At 34.3% G+C, this 19,347-nt stretch overlaps 1 protein-coding gene across 1 annotated transcript in view; it reads left to right on the top strand.

The window, feature by feature from the left end:
- The first annotated feature begins 436 nt into the window (after positions 1–436).
- LOC149910051 (uncharacterized) overlaps positions 437–19,347 on the top strand; it is a 39,597-nt gene continuing 20,686 nt past the window's right edge. Inside the window, exons 1-2 of the mRNA XM_090107134.1 lie at positions 437–591; positions 10,592–10,815. Of these exons, the coding sequence (XP_089963260.1) occupies positions 587–591; positions 10,592–10,815 (229 nt within the window). The 5' untranslated portion in view covers positions 437–586. The remainder of the gene's footprint in view (positions 592–10,591; positions 10,816–19,347) is intronic.

Here is a 19,347-nt window from a genome sequence, read left to right as displayed (position 1 = left end):
AATTAAAATTTGCTGTTGCTCCATATCTCATATAAAACCAGTTATTTAATTTCTAATAAGACCACACGTAACCACGTGGTAACCCAAAACAATGTATTTTGACAGTTGAAACAGTGAAAATCATACAATCAGTACTTATCTTTTATTTATTTCATAAAATTATTTTTAGTTACACAAAACAAAACAAAAACAGAGCGCGCCACACAACGCGCAACCAATTTGCATTGTGCCCCGGCTGGTAAACGCTTAAAATCTTATTTAGAATTTCGAGTTGGTTCTTCTGCATAATAACATCCGTAAGGTAATGGCAGTTGCTTGACCAATGGGATCGCTCGCCGCGTGTACGTGGGCGTAATGGCGCGCTGCGATTGGCCGAACGCCGTCAGTTATCACTCGGTTCGGCGGCGCGACGTACGCCGCAGTCGATTGTCGCCATTGTCGCTTGTAAGGAGTCGCTCGCGTTCGTGCTACGTACTAATCGATTGTCGATCAATGATATTGTGTTGTGTGTTACTGTAACTAACTGCAAAAGGAGTGTGAAGCCAGCAACGTGGATATTGAGTATCACCGTGCCAGCGGTCACTTGATGAGGTATTTGGTTCATACGTTTTGAATGTCCTTGTGGTGTCGGCGAACTTGTAACTAATGCATTGGCCACGGTACTGGTCCAAATTTGGGTTTTAACGTACCTTTCTTGATTTATCCTGTGAAAAAGTTTGATTTAAAGTTGTGTTCAATGTTTATTGGTTGATTTCAAAGCTTGCTTGCGTTTTGTCAGTAATTGAATCGGGTGGGAACAAAGTTTTTGTTTACTTGCTTAATTAGAATGTTATTATAACATTTAAAAACATTGTGGTTTGAATGATGGTTACAAAATAAATTAAAGCTTACAGTTGTTATTGTTAGCATTTTGTAAGTAAGTGTACAATTATTGCATTTGCTTGTTTAATTAAAAAGAAAAACGCACCAATTGGCTGTCATACCGACCCTCTCCGGAGGGAAGGCGGAAGCGGGTAGGTTTATTATTTCTATCTCTCTTATTTTGTATGCCATATTATCTATTAAATGAAAGAGTACCTTATGTATATAATTTAATAGCTAATCATGGTAGGTACGTAGCTATTGTTTCTAAGTTTATATTGTGACGGACGGATGAACGTAATAATATATCAGTTTCTTTTACATACCTATAATATAGACATACACAACATCATGTTAATAGATATTCTTTTATTTTTCTATTTAATATTATTCTTCGATTAATTACAGCTATGACAATAGAATTTATACCTAGTTATTTATTTATTCAAATGTGCTTCATTGAAAAAGAAAGTTTTGTTATTGATTAGGTAGGTATAGATTGATTTCACATTGATTGAATACCTACTAGCTAGAATCCGCGGCATGATGAAGTAGCCTATTTGCTAATCCAGACTATTATCTATCTCTGTACCAAATTTCATGCAGATCAGATCAGCTGTTTTTGCTTGAAAGACTCACAAACATCTAAACGTCCTTATGCTGGCCATACACCATACTTCCTATCGTCCATTCGGCATGACGCTACCGATTGGATCAGTTAGAACTGACCATGTGTGGGAGTGGATTGGCATTATTTGGCATGATAGTTATACTTGACGGAACAATCGAATTTCGATTCTTTTGGCTTGATCATGGCGATTGGATCATGCCGATTGGACCGTGTATGGCGGTATGCGATCGTCACTTCAGTCTAGTCAACATTTTTCGTCCAAGCTGAAGCATAGGCGCTTCGCTCGCTTGGTCGATAAATATGAAAGTATATGGATGTTTAGATGTTAACGTCTTAACGGTTACGGATTTGGATAAGATTTATTTGGGAAATAGATGAAGTACCAGATTACTTAACACATTGGGTACTTCTCATTAAATAGGTATATATATATAACAACAATCTTCCCGGCATATAATCCTTTTTTTTTGTTTCATTTTTACGAGTAACGCCCAAAACGGCTAAAACATCGTCGTCTGTCACCGGTGACGCCATGGCTTCAACTGAACGTTGCTGCCGATTGGACAATTCAAACGTTGTGTGTGTGGTCTCTATGGACAAACTGCAGATTGGATCAAGCTGCAGCGTCATGCCGATTGGACGATAGGAAGTATGGTGTATGGCCAGCATTACAAACTTTTCTGTGTAGGTATATGTAGGTAATAGGTACAATTAACAGGATAGGATACCTACCTACTTAGTTATTAGTATAGTTAACAATCTAGATTCTAGACAGATACCTACCTGGGTAGGTTTGTAGATCTTTGAAGAGCTAAATCAGAGGTTAAGTCCACAGATAAGAATGAATTATCCGTGAAAAATACCTATTGAAATATCTGCACTCAATAGAATAAACATTTAACTGCCTATTAAATAGTTTAACATAAAATCTTAAAGTAGAATCTTTTCTTAGTAAGCCTGAACAAGTCTCTTTCGGTGTCCCGCAAGGGAGCATTCTTGGGCCGACTCTTTTTCTCATATACATCAATGACCTAATTTCATTGTCTCTTGATCAGGCTGATATGATTTGTTACGCAGATGACACGGCCTTGGTCTTCCATGGCTCAACTTGGAAGAATTGTATATCGGCCGCTGAGCATGGTCTCTCGCAAGTAGCAACATGGCTACATAACAACCTCCTCACTTTAAATACTCAAAAAACTAAATTTTTAAGGTTTCACAAAACTGCTAGATCAGCGCCCAAAGATAACACCCCTCTTTTCATACATACTTGTTCAATGGGCTCCGTTGATGGCATGAGACTTTGTTCTTGTGTCTCTATCGATGGATCCCAGGACACAAGATACTTGGGTGTCTTGATTGATGATCGTCTCTCCTTTCGACCGCATATTAACGTAACTGCTGAACGTACAAGGAAACTAATATATATCATGAAGAACCTCCGAAATAAAGTAACTCTGGATATTCTGATGAGGATTTACAAAGTATTATGCCAACCTATTATAACTTACTGCGTCTCGATCTGGGGTTCTGCTCCAACCTCTGCTCTAATAAGACTCGAAAGAGCTCAGAGATCGGTACTTAAAGTCATGTTAAAAAAACCCTTTCGTTTACCAACCTCGTCACTCTATTCTGAATCTAAAGTTCTAAGTGTTAGACGCCTTTTCATTCTGCATTCAGTCCTTAGGATATATAAAACAGCTTCATCTAATCAACCATACTCAAATAACAGGCGAAATAACTTACAACTCCCTAGATTGAATACTTCTTTTGCAAAACGTGCACCGAATTATATGTGGCCACTTTTATACAATAAAATCAAGAGACACTTGGACCTCTCTAAAAGTAGTTACATTACTAAAGACATGCTAACGAAATTGCTGCTCTCCTGGGACTATGATAAGACTGAGCAATTTGTACGACTTCAACTTTTTTGAATTATACTAGTTACGCGACGCTTGATGGGCCAGTGCTGTTGTGTTCAATAAGTATGTGACAGGCTTTTTGAGTAGCTATTGTTGTTAATTTAATTTGACATATTTGTTTTTCCTTCTATTCTTTTCTTTTCTTTTTTAATTTAATTTAAATGAATTTAATGAATTAAAATAATATTTTTTTTATGTAATACTTGAATACGAATTTAAATATTAACCGCATAATCTATGCCGCTCTGATATAAATTATATTATATTGTTAATCATTTTTTGGTCCCGCAGGACAGGCTTCGCCTAGTGCGGGAACCAATGAATCTCATAATTATATTAATATCAAATTATTAAATTAATTAATATTGTGAAATACACCATATTGTAATAAACAAGATCTGATTTTTTTTTATTGTAATAAACATAGGTAGGTAGGTATTTACCTACATGTATTTACTGGAAGTTTCAAAATTCAAATAGTGTAGGTACCTACCTAGGTACCTACTTACTTTTTCTACCTCAATTTTCTTATTCGTATCTTGTAAGTTAGTTGGTTACAAAGTAATGAAGATTTTAAATCATGTTTATATTTATTTTTATTTATATTTAGACACATCTATAGAATAATATAAGAAACTTGTAGGTATTTTCATCTTACCAACAAAAGGGTCCACCGCAACGGCGACTGCCGTGTTATTTGGGATAAAAACATTCTCCATTTATATTGAAATAGGTAGGTTAAAACTGTCTGACTATCCGTCTCCAAATGTCGAATCATTTTTGGTTTCAGAGATTGAAAGTCAAGTTTCTAGTAGGTAACTACTAACAGTAGGTGGGTACCTACCTAACATTAGTTCCGTAATTTTAAAACCACTATTATTATTTTTAATAAACCCTAGTTTAGGTATTATAAACGCGAAAGTTTGTTATTTTTTCACCTAAAAACTACTGAACCGATTACGATGAAATTTGGTATATAAATAGCTGAAGACCCAGAATAAGCCATATGCTACTTTTTAACCCGGAATTCCCACAGGCACGGGAACGTGAGGTTTTTCTTTGAAAACGCGGGAGAAGCCGCGAGCGGACCGCTAGTAAATTATAATTTAAAACTTACCTAGGTATTCATCGTTCTTTCTTTTCTTAAAATTCATCTTATTACAATTTCGCCACAATGAATGTAAACCTCAATTGGCAACATATCTCAAGCAGTAATGAAGGCACAATCAGAGTTTACAACCAATAAAGTTTTTACACATTTATGATAGCGGCGAGCTTTGATGTTCACGAATTGTTTAATAGCCTGGGATTCGATGGGACGATTTTTTTATTGTACCCACCTGTGCCCCGTTTAAGATATTTTAACGAAAAGTCATATCTTGATAGGAACAAGTAACTAAATTTGGATAATAATTAAAACACACTCAGTGTTAGGTACAGTTTTCAAGTAGAAAAAATATTTATCAAATCTTAAACTTCGTTTTCACAAAGTATCCGATAACGCATGTAAGAACATCATTTATTTAAGGCATCAATCACCATATTTCTGATAGATTCCTGTCCTACATACCTATAGCATTTAACGTTTTTAAACTCTTTCATGTTAATTTTTGTTATCTATTGAAGTGAAACTTCTTTATCGGGGTTGGAAAAAAATTTAGTGTAGGTAACATTTTTTCGTTACGCGTGACATTTATCCGTTACGCGCCATCTTTTTCTTATCCCTACCACGCGTGATTTTACGTATTTCTGTAAAGTTTCATATTATAGTAAATTATTTTTTGAAAAATAAGGTCATAAAGAAGTTTCACTTCTTACGTGTGTACACTAGTACACGCACACATTTTTTTTGTTATCTATTTTCTATTCTCCACTTATTTTATACCTGATTCAAATTTTATTAAAAGAAATTGCCACAGCTTCTGCACTATAATCTTTGAGGACATCAGTTACCTCATCATCTCATCACGTCTTGTTTTTAAAACAATCCCTAAAGATAATGCTAAAGAATATCCAATTTAGGCTATATTAATTACCTCTAACGTCGCGGGCGAAGCTGCGGGTAACGTCTAGTCTTCTATACACTGTGTCTTACCTCCAGCGAAGCCACGGGCAAAAGCTAGTCTTCTACAATTTGTGGCATGCGAGCAGTAACCTCTTACCCAATTATCACACCTACTCGTAAAACAATCCATTCCTCTCATCTCGCCGCAAAATAAACACTCATGATGTGCGTATGCGCTTCTAGTTAGCGCGGATTTCACCGTGATTGAAAGGGTCGAGGTTTTCTTTACTTTAAGTCGTGTGTGCAGGTTTTTTAACATTGTCTATATTGAGAAAAATATGCTGATAAAATGTAGATATTATTTTTGATGTTCGAGTTAAGCGTGCTCTAAGGCTTGAGTCTAAGCAATCGTAAAACGCGGCTATCGATCAAGATCTTAGGTTCTTAGATAGTTAGGATCTTAGGTAGGTTAGTAGGTCTTTTCTTGTTAACAAAAAAAAAAACATTTCTTCCATAAAATGTATGTTTTTTTTATTACAAACTAGCGGTCCGCCCCGGCTTCGCCCGTGGTACATATTTACGTTTTCTCTACATAAGAACCATCCTCGTACTTCAAGGAATATAATAAAAAAAGAATTATCGAAATCGGTTCAGCCGTTCTCAAGTTATGCGCTTACCAACACATTTTGGGATTCATTTTTATATTATAAGATTTAACAATGTAATCGATAAACTTGCAAATTAAAATTGTAGTACGTATAATATCTGGGTCCAAATTGTTTATTCAGCCTTGAAAGTAATTTATAATGATATTATTCAGGCGTCCATATTCATAATAATTATCTTATATCATTGTTTCTAACTTCTTAACAATTGGTTATTTCTTAAAGTTTATTTCTTAAATTTTAACAATTGCCTGCTATATTTATTTTTATTGAAGGTAGTATTTGTCTTTTATGGTTCTACCTATATTATTAATACATGCTGTATGCGACTGCTTTTTTGTAAAATGTTTTACTTAAATGTGTATATGAGGGATTTTAAACTTAGGGTAATTTCATTTTCAAACCTCTGGAAGATCAATTTGACTAACATAACCTAACCCAAAAAGGTATCTATATCTGAACACTCTGAACACAAAAAATATATTTTACCGTATATAATTTCATCTACCTATTAGAAACTATGGGGTTGTTCATATATAAAAAAAAAAAAACTTCCTTCCAAAACTTTACTTGTCTCACAAATCTTACATCAAACTAGTGACCCGACTCAGTCCCGATAACACGACAAACAAACAGACAATAAATTTGACGAACGTGTCTGTTTCTATGTCTGAAGCGCTAATGGATTGGGTAAAGGGCTTGTTCATCATAAGTGGCTTGCGTGTTTTAAACTTTGAAAGGTTTGTGTAAAATGGATTGTTAAGGTTTTGGTTTGCGATCTTTTTGTTGAAGTATATAGTTCATATATTATTATCAAATTGACCTCTGTTTTATCCCTTGCACTTGTTATCTATACTATCTATTATTTTAAATAGGAAAGGTTTGTATGTATGGTTTTCACGCATAAACTACTGGGCCGATTTTGATGAAATTTGCCACAGACAATCTTTAGATCCTGAGAAAGAACATAGGCTACCTTTTAATGCAAAATATGTACCTACCACGGGCGAAGCCGGGCCGGACCGCCAGTTTTCCATAAAAATAGTTTTATAGCTTTATTTTATCTTTCTAAAACAGAATCCGATTAAAACACAACATGTTGTGTTTATGGAATAGTTACGGTCTAGGATTTAATGTTTATATTATTATGTATAGACATACTTATTATTTGGTTAAGTAATTAATTATTCTTTAAAATAAGTAGATATAAATTCGTCAATTTACAACCAACGTTATGGACAAAATAGAAATTATTATGTATGTAGATTACTAAAATTACCATGCTGTCTTTGACGATATGATGGAAAATAATTGGATATTTCGTTTGTTACATTAAACATTTTCATTTTCAATATGTACCACAAATACCTATTTAACTTTTTCCTTTCAACAGGCATTCAAAAAGTCCAGTGGCAGTAGTCCGAACAAATATTTGCGTAGGAGTTGACATGCCACTGTGAAATTGTTACGCTTTTTCTTTCGTTTCAAAAAAGACATTTGTCACTGTATTCCAGTATATTTTTTTTTTAATATTTTTGTATGATAGCTTACAAAAAGCGTATTACGCGTTATTCTCAGTAACAATTATTAGGAGAAAAATATTGTCAGAAGTTATCCCAATCCCGTCAATTGAAGACAATTTCAACTAATAAGCTGATGTTCTGTACCGCTGTAAGAAAAGCCACATGGCAAAATAACCTATAGACCGTACCTAAGTTAAAATAAGAAAAACCGGCCAAGTGCGAGTCGGACTCGCGCACCGAGGCTTCCGTACAAACCTGCAATTTTTTTTTCACGGGTTAAAGGCAATTAGATCTAAGTATTTGATATGAATTTCAACTTGATAGCTGTACGCGTTCATGAGGAAAAAAGTAATAAGTTTATATTTATTAAAAAATAAATATAATGTAACTAAAAATTTAAGGTTTTCGGAATTTTTCCTTTATGTGTGCTATAAAACGTTCCTTCATGCCAAATTTCAAGATTCTAGGTCGACTGGAAGTACCCTTTAGGTTTTGATTCCCTTGCGAGTACTTGCGAGTTTCAAAATATGCAGCTTAAATTGCTGTTTCTTTTGATTACGTTGACATAGAAGTTTGATTTTGTTACAGCTTAAAGGTATTATAGACCTGAGTATTTGGTATGAATTTCAATTTAATACCTCTACGCGTTTATGAGGAAATGGGTAGTAAGTTTAAAATTATTAAAAAAAATATATTATGTGATGTAACTAAAAATTTATGGTTTTCGTAATTTTTCCTTTATCTATGCTATAAGACGTTGCTTCGTACCAAATTTCAAGATTCTGAGTTCACGGGAAGCACCCTGTAGGTTTTGATTCCCTTGCAAGTGTCGAAAATTTGCGGCATAAACGGCTGTATCTTTTGATTGCGTTGGCTTAGAAGTTTGATTTTTTCACAGCTTCAAGGGACAGTAGACTTGAGTAATTGATATAAATTTCAGCTTCATACCTCCACGCGTTCCTGAGAAAAAGGGTCTTGACAGACGGACGGACGGACGGACGGACGGACGGACAGACGGACAACAAAGTGATCCTATAAGGGTTCCGTTTTTTCCTTTTGAGGTACGGAACCCTAAAAATATTGAATTCTTACAACATAGCTTGGGAAATGAAATAATTCCAAGCTTATGAAAATTTAAAGACACAATATAATTAAGTATTTGGGTATTCCTCAATTTTAATCCATCAGGCCCCGGAATCACAGACACAATAGAAAATCTATTGTGTCGCGGTCGGATCTGGCCTCTCGGTGGTTGAGAGGTTAAAATAAATAACTTTTAGTAGTATATGTACCAAAAATATTTATATCATAGGTATCATCATTAATATCACCTTGTATTAATACAAAAACACATTTCAGGTAGGAGGAACTAAAATATATTTAAGGTTAGAAATTAGAATCGCACGACAATAAATATTGACACGCTGACCCTTCAAACCCTTTTTGACCCAAATATAGTATTCTCGGAAACAAAACAGTAGCAGTACAATGTTGGGGATTAATTATTTATTTTTAGGGACAAACATTTGTTTTAAAATAGGCGTGTCAATATGGAGAATTTTAAATATAGGTACCTACCTGTAAAATATAATTGTGTTATATAGGGAAAATATTTGGAATGTTTTATGATATATCTAAGATTGATTTTTACATTTTATACGAATCAAACTATTTATGTACTCACATTTAATCGTTTTTATTAAAAAGCTGTGTTAAAGGCTAGCCAAAATCGTTACAGTTAACAAAAATTGTTCAGTTTTGTTTTAAATCTAGCTTCATCTAGTCTATTCCACAATCCTTCACATTCCTCACACTTAATCTATCATTAATCAATATTATATATAATGTACTGTTAAATTAAAAACAAGTGTATATCATATTATGTATATTATATTTTCTGATGCAACTGTAATACGCTCGCCGAGTCCCTCCCAGCGGGGGGTAAAGCTTCGCAAAAAACAGAATAATCAACGTCCTTTGATATCCCTTATGATTCATATTTAAAGGTATGCGATTCAGTTAATCATACCACATTTGTTAAAAGCAATGATGAATGTGTTTCATACATAATTTTAGTTTTGATAGCGTTTGTGTAATGTCCCGTGTGTTAGTCATTTTTCATTTAAAGTGGCTTAAATATTGCAATTTTATATTAAAAGTAACCTGAATCTATAAAATACTTTGATTCATTACTTTTGAACCAAGTAAAAAAATTAAATATAGAAGGAATAAAATAAGTTGTATCATAACCAGTAAACAGGGACAACTGGACATACTAAACAATATTTAAGCAGCAGAAATAGGCATAATACCAATAACAGTCTATATTTTTTGACGAAGCAAGGGCGTGCGTGCGTCTCTACGTAAATAAACAACGAATTAACATCATCCTATAAATCTTAAACCAAACCTGCACTTGATAGCCACCAACCAATTACGAGAATCGTAATCTTTAAAATTCTTTAATACATCATTAAAAAGGGGGAGCGTTACCTAAGTAGCCAATTTGTGTCCCTCAATACCTTCTGCTTCCTTGAACACGGTAATTGTCGTTATATTAAAACTTGACACGTGGTACTTCTATGGGGAAATATTAAGGCCACTTTGTATATGATATTGTGTACAGCTTTTATGGCATCGAAAGTTATAATTATAATGCTGTAATGTAAAATTTTAGGCAATTTGATTCTACCGGACTAACTGATTGTGTAGATATGTTTATATTACTGAAAAAAACTTATAGGTACCTACTATGTAGTAATAATTATATAGAAAATCATAATCAGCTAATATACCTTCATACTTAAACCCTAATCAAGTGTGAAAAAAAATCCTGAAATAAACATTACAGCCATCTAGGAACCATTTTTTTGCGAGCTGGCTTCTATTTACAGCATACCTAGGAATCCTCAAGAGACCTGAGACCTACCTACTCCGTAGTATCTTTCCTTCATGGTACTAATGTCATAATTTCCTTCCAGTGCCGCTGGTACCATGTGCGATCGCACGTACGGGTCCATGGGCCACTTCCCCATGACCCCCATCTCCATGAGCATCGGCATGGAGGCGGTGATGAGCAAGAAGTCCCAGGAGGAGCACATCAAGCGGCCCATGAACGCGTTCATGGTCTGGTCGAGGTTGCAGCGGCGGAAGATCGCGCAGGATAACCCGAAGATGCACAATTCGGAGATCTCCAAGCGATTAGGTTGGTTGATTGCTTATTTATGCATTAAAACTTCTACTAGAAGTAGTAACATAGTTTTACCAATTGCCACTGATTCGGAAAGCAGTATAATTATGTATGTATTCAGAATATTTATTGATAGGCATTAATTGTACCTATTAGGAAATTGTTCTTCAGAAGAACATGTCAGGAAGTCTGAATTATGGCTCATTTTAATCGGTTTCGATGGAATATCTAGAGATAGATTTTGTCAGTGATTGGCTGATAATAAAGTTTTTATGAAGTATAGAATTTGGAAAATCTTTAGTTCATTAGCTACGGTTCTGTAGCTCGTGTACGGTAATTCAACGAACTCTTTCTTGATAATATGATTTAGATACAAAGAATAGCTTTACAAAATCCATTTCCACCAAACCCAGATAAATAAACGAAATAATCATCGGAAAAACCATTAGAATAAGCAAAACCAAATTATCTGTAACTCTCAATTCGTCGAACCAAACACCGAATTATTTAAACAACTATAGGGGACAAAATTGACAAATTTCGAACGATGTTTTTGCCGTAAAATCGAAGTTTAGCAAAAGGTTCGCCAAAAAATCGTTCTGTTAAAAATGGAGTCCGCAATCAACCGCTGAGGCTTCGCAGCAGGAGGCTTGCCACTGTATTAATCAACGGACGTAAGCGGAGGGCTTTTTAAAAATAAGATAGTGCCGGCAGAGCGCGCACGCCGTTATTATATAATACTTCTGCTGCGGCTTCGCTTCCGTTATTTGTGGCTAATGTAATTGTGATTAGTTTTCTTTTGTTTTCAAATAATTTCATAGATTTATGCGAAGTAGGTACGCTTATTACTATAGGTCTTCCCTATAGTCTTTTTCAGAACCAGGAAATTTTCTTATATTTCCTTTCCAAGGAACAAGAAAAAGTGTCCCATCTTACTAGACAAATACATTTCACCGTTAAAGCTAGAAAAGTCTAGTTCCATTGTTTTAACTTTCCTTGATATCTCCTGGTTCAAGTCACATTGCTTTCAGAAAATACTCACTTATAATACCACAAGAGCTTCAAAATTATCGGGTATTTTCCGATAGGTTCGTTGCAAACAAATGAAGGAGTCAAGTTTTTAGTCAAGGTTAAAAAATCACGAGCGCGAGGCGCGAGTGATTTTTCCTGAAAAACTTGACGACTTTATTTGTTTGCAGGGAACCTTGAGGGAAATGCCAGATAATTTTGAAGCTCGTGTGGTATTCGGGAGATTATTTTTCCGTCCCAAATGTCGGCCAAAAATTTCACAATTGAATTGAACCTGTCAGTTTGACGTCAACGACCAGAGAAAATTTTCAAAAAATTATCAGTATAATACCATGTAGGTTGTACCACGTGACGTCGAATGGTGCAATTCTATTGGTCGATATTTGGGTCGGAAAAATAATCACTTATAATACCACAAGAGCTTCAAAATTATCGGGTATTTTCCGATAGGTTCGTTGCAAACAAATGAAGGAGTCAAGTTTTTAGTCAAGGTTAAAAAATCACGAGCGCGAAGCGCGAGTTATTTTTCCTGAAAAACTTGACGACTTTATTTGTTTGCAGGGAACCTTGAGGGAAATGCCAGATAATTTTGAAGCTCGTGTGGTATTCGGGAGATTATTTTTCCGTCCCAAATGTCGGCCAATAATTTCACAATTGAATTGAACCTGTCAGTTTGACGTCAACGACCAGAGAAAATTTTCAAAAAATTATCAGTATACTTAATACCATCTAGGTTGTACCACGTGACGTCGAATGGTGCAATTCGATTGGTCGATATTTGGGTCGGAAAAATAATCAATGTAATTATCGTCCAATGCGGACTTGCCCAAGTGATTTTTTCTATTTTATCCTCATTCGATTTCATAGAACCTTCACGATTTCTGATAATAGTTTTCTTTTTAAGAATTGGAACTAGTTTTATAAAACCATCTAGTCTATTTTAATGAGATCGATAACACAACTATTTAAGGATCTATTCAGTGATCAAAAATGCATGTGTATATTAAAAAAAAACCTCAAAAAACTCAACATCCCGAATTCATTTAAACCTGCAATTGTTCCTCTAAAAAGAATATATAGATACATGTAACAGAGAGAGAAAGAAAGCAAAAAAACCCACCCTTCTGACAGTGATGGCGAGGAGGCGAGATTTTCTATTTTTCCCGCCCATTTTCAACACGCTCTGTGTTGTACAGTTCTTTAATTTAAACCTCATGCTAGCTTTTTTTCGGAAATGTTTGGTTAAAGAAGGAGGCAAAGATAATTAAATTAACTTGTGCTGTTTGACTCAATCTTTCTTAATTATAAGTGACGTTTTGGATTATTTTAATGTCGTTTTCTCAAGAATAATATGTTTCCAATAAGAAGTAAATCCCCTTGGAAAGATGAGTAGACCAATCAATCTTCCCATTAAAATATAAACATTGTCTGAAAACCTATCCTAACCTCCCGATGATAAAAAATAATAAAAATTGCGATAGTTTTTATAGTCTGTGTACGAATGATTTTTTCGTTCACAATAAGGTATTAAACAAATAATCTTACAACAACTAATAAACATTTCTTAGCTCAACCGATGATAGAAACTAACCAATCAGAACCTGCTTTCAAATTTCATTCGTAAATGCCGAGTAATTTATAAACAAACAAATGCCCGTGTTTTGTATACTCTGTGCTCAACGATTTGAACGTGACAGTTGTCGACAATTGCACAGCACAATGTACCTGTCGATAATCAAGCGCATTGTTTATTGGCATTATTAATCGCCAAACAAAAACGTTCTGTTTGCTATCGAATGTCACGACAAATGTGCGCAGTGTGCACCTTTGTGACACACTGCGCGTAAGGATGGCGAATGTTTTCACGCTCGATTGATTGCTCGATGATGTTATTTTTGAAATTAATTGAAGTAAAAATAAGCTATCAAGTAAGAAGATGTTTTTTAGTAGTTTCAATATTTTTTTTATTCAATAGATAGAAATCGATACGATAAAGATGTGCCTAATCAAAAATAAATACATTAGTACACCAAAAATACTAGGACTGCTTTACAGCAGATCGAATAGATACTGTCATCGTTTGTTTTTTTTACTAGTTTTCTTACAAGACTAGACTAGAATTGCAACAGTTATTCTACGTATAAGAAACGATGCGTGTCTAATATGGCGGATCTCGTCTGATTAGACCTGGCCGATTCACACATAATTCAATTATAATGGCTTAATTTTTTCCAATAAGATTAATGTAAAACGTGAATACAAATAAATTATGTTAGATTACGACTTTATTTGTGACTTATCAATTTCTTTAAAATTACCAGGATTAGCTGTTTTGTTGGAAATAAAGACGCACAGTGATCCTTTTTTTATTTCATGACGAATCTTCTCGCTACGCAAATGTAACTTAAAGTAGATAGGAATTAGGCTGAATATGAAGTTAATAAAAAATCCAGTAAAATGTAAGCGGTAAGCATAGCTCTGTTCGGATATGGAAGTATTAGACTTTAAATTGACTTTCTATCAAATAGGAATCTAATTAATAAAATGTAAAATTTATTTTTAGGGTTCCGTACCTCAAAAGGAAAAAACGGAACCCTTATAGGATCACTTTGTTGTCCGTCTGTCCGTCCGTCCGTCCGTCCGTCCGTCTGTCAAGACCCTTTTTCTCAGGAACGCGTAGAGGTATGAAGCTGAAATTTATATCAATTACTCAGGTCTACTGTCCCTTGAAGCTGTGAAAAAATCAAACTTCTAAGCCAACGCAATCAAAAGATACAGCCGTTTATGCCGCAGATTTTCGACACTTGCAAGGGAATCAAAACCTACAGGGTGCTTCCCGTGAACTCAGAATCTTGAAATTTGGTACGAAGCAACGTCTTATAGCATGGATAAAGGAAAAATTACAAAAACCATAAATTTTTAGTTACATCACATAATATATTCTTTTTAATAATTTTAAACTTACTACTCATTTCCTCATAAACGCGTAGAGGTATTAAATTGAAATTCATACCAAATACTCAGGTCTATAATACCTTTAAGCTGTAACAAAATCAAACTTCTATGTCAACGTAATCAAAAGAAACAGCAATTTAAGCTGCATATTTTGAAACTCGCAAGTACTCGCAAGGGAATCAAAACCTAAAGGGTACTTCCAGTCGACCTAGAATCTTGAAATTCGGCATGAAGCAACGTTTTATAGCACACATAAAGGAAAAATTCCGAAAACCTTAAATTTTTAGTTACATTACAAAATATATATTTATTTTTTAATAAATATAAACTTATTACTTTTTTCCTCATGAACGCGTAGAGCTATCAAGTTGAAATTCATATCAAATACTTAGATCTAATTGCCTTTAACCCGTGAAAAAAAAAATTGCAGGTTTGTACGGAACCCTCGGTGCGCGAGTCCGACTCGCACTTGGCCGGTTTTTTTTAAATAAAAATAAAATTATGTACCTACATAGTAACTTTTCATATACATACTCGCGACCATAATATGAACCACAACCAAATACACAAAAAAGTTTCGTCAGTTGTAAAAATTTTCATACACTCACAAGTCAAAACAAAACAGCATTATTAAAACCACAGATAACAAACAAATATAATAAAAAAGTTTAGTTGTCCGTTCTTCGCTACCATGAGTTCATTCCACCCCTGTCGTTAATATTAATTAAGACGGGCTGGTTTTGTGTGATGTAATTGCTTTCCATTATCGACACCAGTAACACCGGGTGCATGAGCTTGTATGTCGGATAGTTCTTGGGAGTTTGATACGTTAATAGAATTTCTAAGTTTAGGTACTTATAGATTTTGTTTAATATAGGTAGGTGGTAATAATCGAATTGGCCAAATGTGTTTAAGTTATGCTTATTTTTACAGTGCTTACAAATATATTGTGATGATTCTAATTCGATGTTGATTTAGAGTCTAGACGCACCATAAATACATCTGGCTTGCCAGGTAGGTATTCTAGATTACGAATTGGTATATCTATTCCCAGATAACCTTTGAAAATGTATAGGTGTATTAACGCTTATAAAATGTCTAAACTCTTTGATAATATCAAAATCCTAAGTACTACATCTAAAAAGTACCTATTTATCAATTAAAGCATTTCCATATTCCTAATTCCCTACATACCCTGGTAAATATATCGCACGTAGGTATAACATACATTGAATAACACCAATAAAACTAATTAACCGTTTGATTGCATGCCCCGTACCCCGTACCAATGTCTTCCATCCCCCTTTAAAATTAATTACAATTTCGAGCACGCCTCCCGACATATGGCCCAATTCAAATTTACACCAATTTTCTTCGGTAGCTCTATATACTGCTTTTTGTACAGTTTTTTGTTTATCACCGTTTTTGTTTAATTATCTCCCATTGGATATAATCCAAGGGGCATGTCTTATTATAATCGTCTGATCAGTTTTTTATTGAAGAAGAAGCGGCCATTGTAAGTTGAATCTATTAGATGAGTTTTGTGGCCTTGTGTTGATGGAATTTCGTTTTTGTCAAGCCACAGGGTATGTTCTGTTTTCTGTTAGATGCCTATTTAAAAGTTTTTCTGTAACATGATTATAATGAACTGTAAATTGTATTTAAATTTAGGTGGTTGACCGCGTCTGTTATTCGAGTGGACATTGAGAATTACGGGTATCATTTTCCTCAACATTTGTTGTGATCTTCTTCTACTTAAAGATCACTTTTCCTCCATTAACAACATACATGATACAATGCATCTTTTTCTACGAGATAGTATTTCTTCTCTGATAAATAAATTATAATAGAAGTTACATTATAATAGAAGTCATTTTCGTCGTCTTTTGTAATAATTAATTTACAAGTATAAATTTACTGTCCATTATTTCGTCTCTTCCAAACTATGTATCAAACTTTCAATTCTCCAAAGTATTAAACAGAGAACGCTAAATGAGATTTACGAACACAAAAAAGTTACGACACTGCCTTTACAAAGCTTTATAAATGCGACATTACTGAAAAACGCTTACCTTATATACCCACACGGTCCCTGCTTATCAGGGACATACAGGCCCGTCAGGGGCACGCAACAAAAATACAGTTGTTTTGTTCATTGTTGCTCCTTGTCTGTTGTCGAAGGGGCCCGTTGTTTAATTACTACAGTCTCTTGTGCCTTTCAGTTACAAAGTTTTTCATATTTTCCGCTCGAATGCGCTGGATGCGTTTTTTGGACCCGTCGGCCGATCCGTTGACCGATTGGTCGCGGGTTTCGATCGTGAAATTGTGTGTAATGCTGTTGTTTTAGATAAAGGACAGTTTTTGTTGGCATACCTTACGTTATGTAACGTAGATTACATAATAATGTGGGTAAATCTGCTGTTTATCAACATTCCACATGAGATTAAGTTTTGCATTTGATATTTTAAAGTTGTGTCAAAGGTTATCTGCGAATAATTATAAAATATAGTGTTTTTTTAAGTGTTAATTTAAATTCAATTTCGTTAAGCACGTAATATATCGGATTTAAGGAGTTCCGTATTATTAGAATCAATCTAAACGTAAATTCAAATACAATTTTTAGATACAGAAAATATCTCATGAGGTATCGATAAACAGTCACTTAACCTAATACAAAAACCAAAAAGACCATAGATATTACCGAACTCTTTAGCAAAAATGTATTATCCTCAAAGCAGGAAATAATTGAAGTATCCGAGCCATTATAAAAGCGCCTACAAAACTGCATTCACGGGTGTCGGATTAAAATCCTGAATCCCCATGACACCACCACTCCAAGGCTATTAGCCGACACTATTAAAATTTAATAAAATCATGACCCAAATAACGTCTTGGCGTTTCAATTTTCCGGACGAAAGGGTGGCTCCTTCGTCTTTGTTGGCGACCCCCCCTCCCCTCCTCCCCCGCTCTATTGTCGTGCAGGCTTTCACAGTAATGAAGAGCATTTTCGTCCGATTTCGAGTACAATGCACGTTTTAATACAAGGCAGAGAGGAAACTCTTTGTCGCACGGCGTATTGTAGTGCGCGCGTTACATACGGCCCTTGTGTGTTTTTGTTCCACGATTGTTGTACAAAGCTGCTATGTAGCATTGTTTATTAACAATTTTGTTAATTGGATCATGGTGTTTGTTATTCTAATGCTTGGGCTAGTTCTAACGCGGGTACTATATCTCTGCTGATACATGATTCAATTAGTTTCACAAAATTTAATCGTATAATATGAACAATTTTCAAAGGAAATAAATTGATATAATTGACCATCTGTTATTTCTCCTTAGCACATTACACACTAAGTACATCAAAAGCAATTTATAGTTCTCATATAGGTAAGTACCATACAAGTAAATTAATCATGTGTAACATATCGTAAGATATTGTAATCTCCTAATGGAATTTGCATTCAGAATACCTTATACATCTGAGTTTTTGTGAAAATGGGACAATATCTAAATATTGTCCCTAATACCTAAGTATCGTTTGTATTTCTTTTAAATTAAATTTTCGAAAATTGTCACAATTTGCTGAAAACTTCTAGCTTTTTGGACAAAAATGCCCTGGTATAGGTGCAAAGATTTTCTCAAATTTTCTTACTCGTAATTCTCGTAATCGTAATATTTTAAATATAAAAATTGTATCTTACTTTTGAATAATATTTAATTTCAAGTAATTAGCTTATCAAATGAATGATAGTAGTCTTTCTACTGTGACTTCAATAAAATGCCTAGCGTAATTTAAAATATCTTTTACCCAGATAGGTAACCTTAACATCAAATTATAACTTTCATTAAAATCCCCACATTACCATTATTAATTAATAAGTTTATCCACAGGACCTAAAAATAACTGAATACAAACTATTATGTACGATTCGGTATTGCCATTGTTATCGTGGCTGTAGGAAATAATTACTGTAGAGTGGCAATACTGGAGCACGTGCGTCTGTTAATTAAAAAGTATCAATGATTCAGTTTGTGTTCTTTTTGTTTTTTAGACGGGAATAGATTGAAGCACGTTTGTGTTGTTAATATCTTTTTTTGTGTACTTGTGAAAATATTATAGAAAATTAGCTTCTTATCTAAGACTTTGATTAAATGTGTAAATCTGGAAGGTGTAACCTAAAATCTTAATGAAAAAACGAAAATAAATCAATTATTAGCTATCTTTATTCTTTACTAGCTTCCGCCCGCGACTCCGTCCGCGCGGAAAAATTAACATTTATTTATTTCTACGTATTTTTCCGGGATAAAAAGTATCCTATTTTATGCCCAGGATAATAAGGTATAATTATACCAAGTTTCATCGAAATCGAACCGTTAGTTTTTACGTGATGTCTTCACATACAGACAGACAGACAGACAAAAATTTTTTTAATCACATATTTGGGTTTGGTATCGATCCAGTAACACCCCCTGCTATTTATTTTTTCAATATTTTCAATGTACAGAATTGACCCTTCTACAGATTTATTATATGTATAGATAAGTAGATACCACATCCTTCCT

This window comes from Colias eurytheme, chromosome 2 (genome assembly GCF_061535395.1).
Source record: "Colias eurytheme isolate Ceu_HAF_F1 chromosome 2, ilColEury1 Martin Lab GWU primary, whole genome shotgun sequence".
Lineage (NCBI taxonomy): Eukaryota > Metazoa > Arthropoda > Insecta > Lepidoptera > Pieridae > Colias > Colias eurytheme.
Note: the sequence above shows the minus strand (reverse complement) of the source record. Positions and strands in the feature narration are given on the sequence as shown.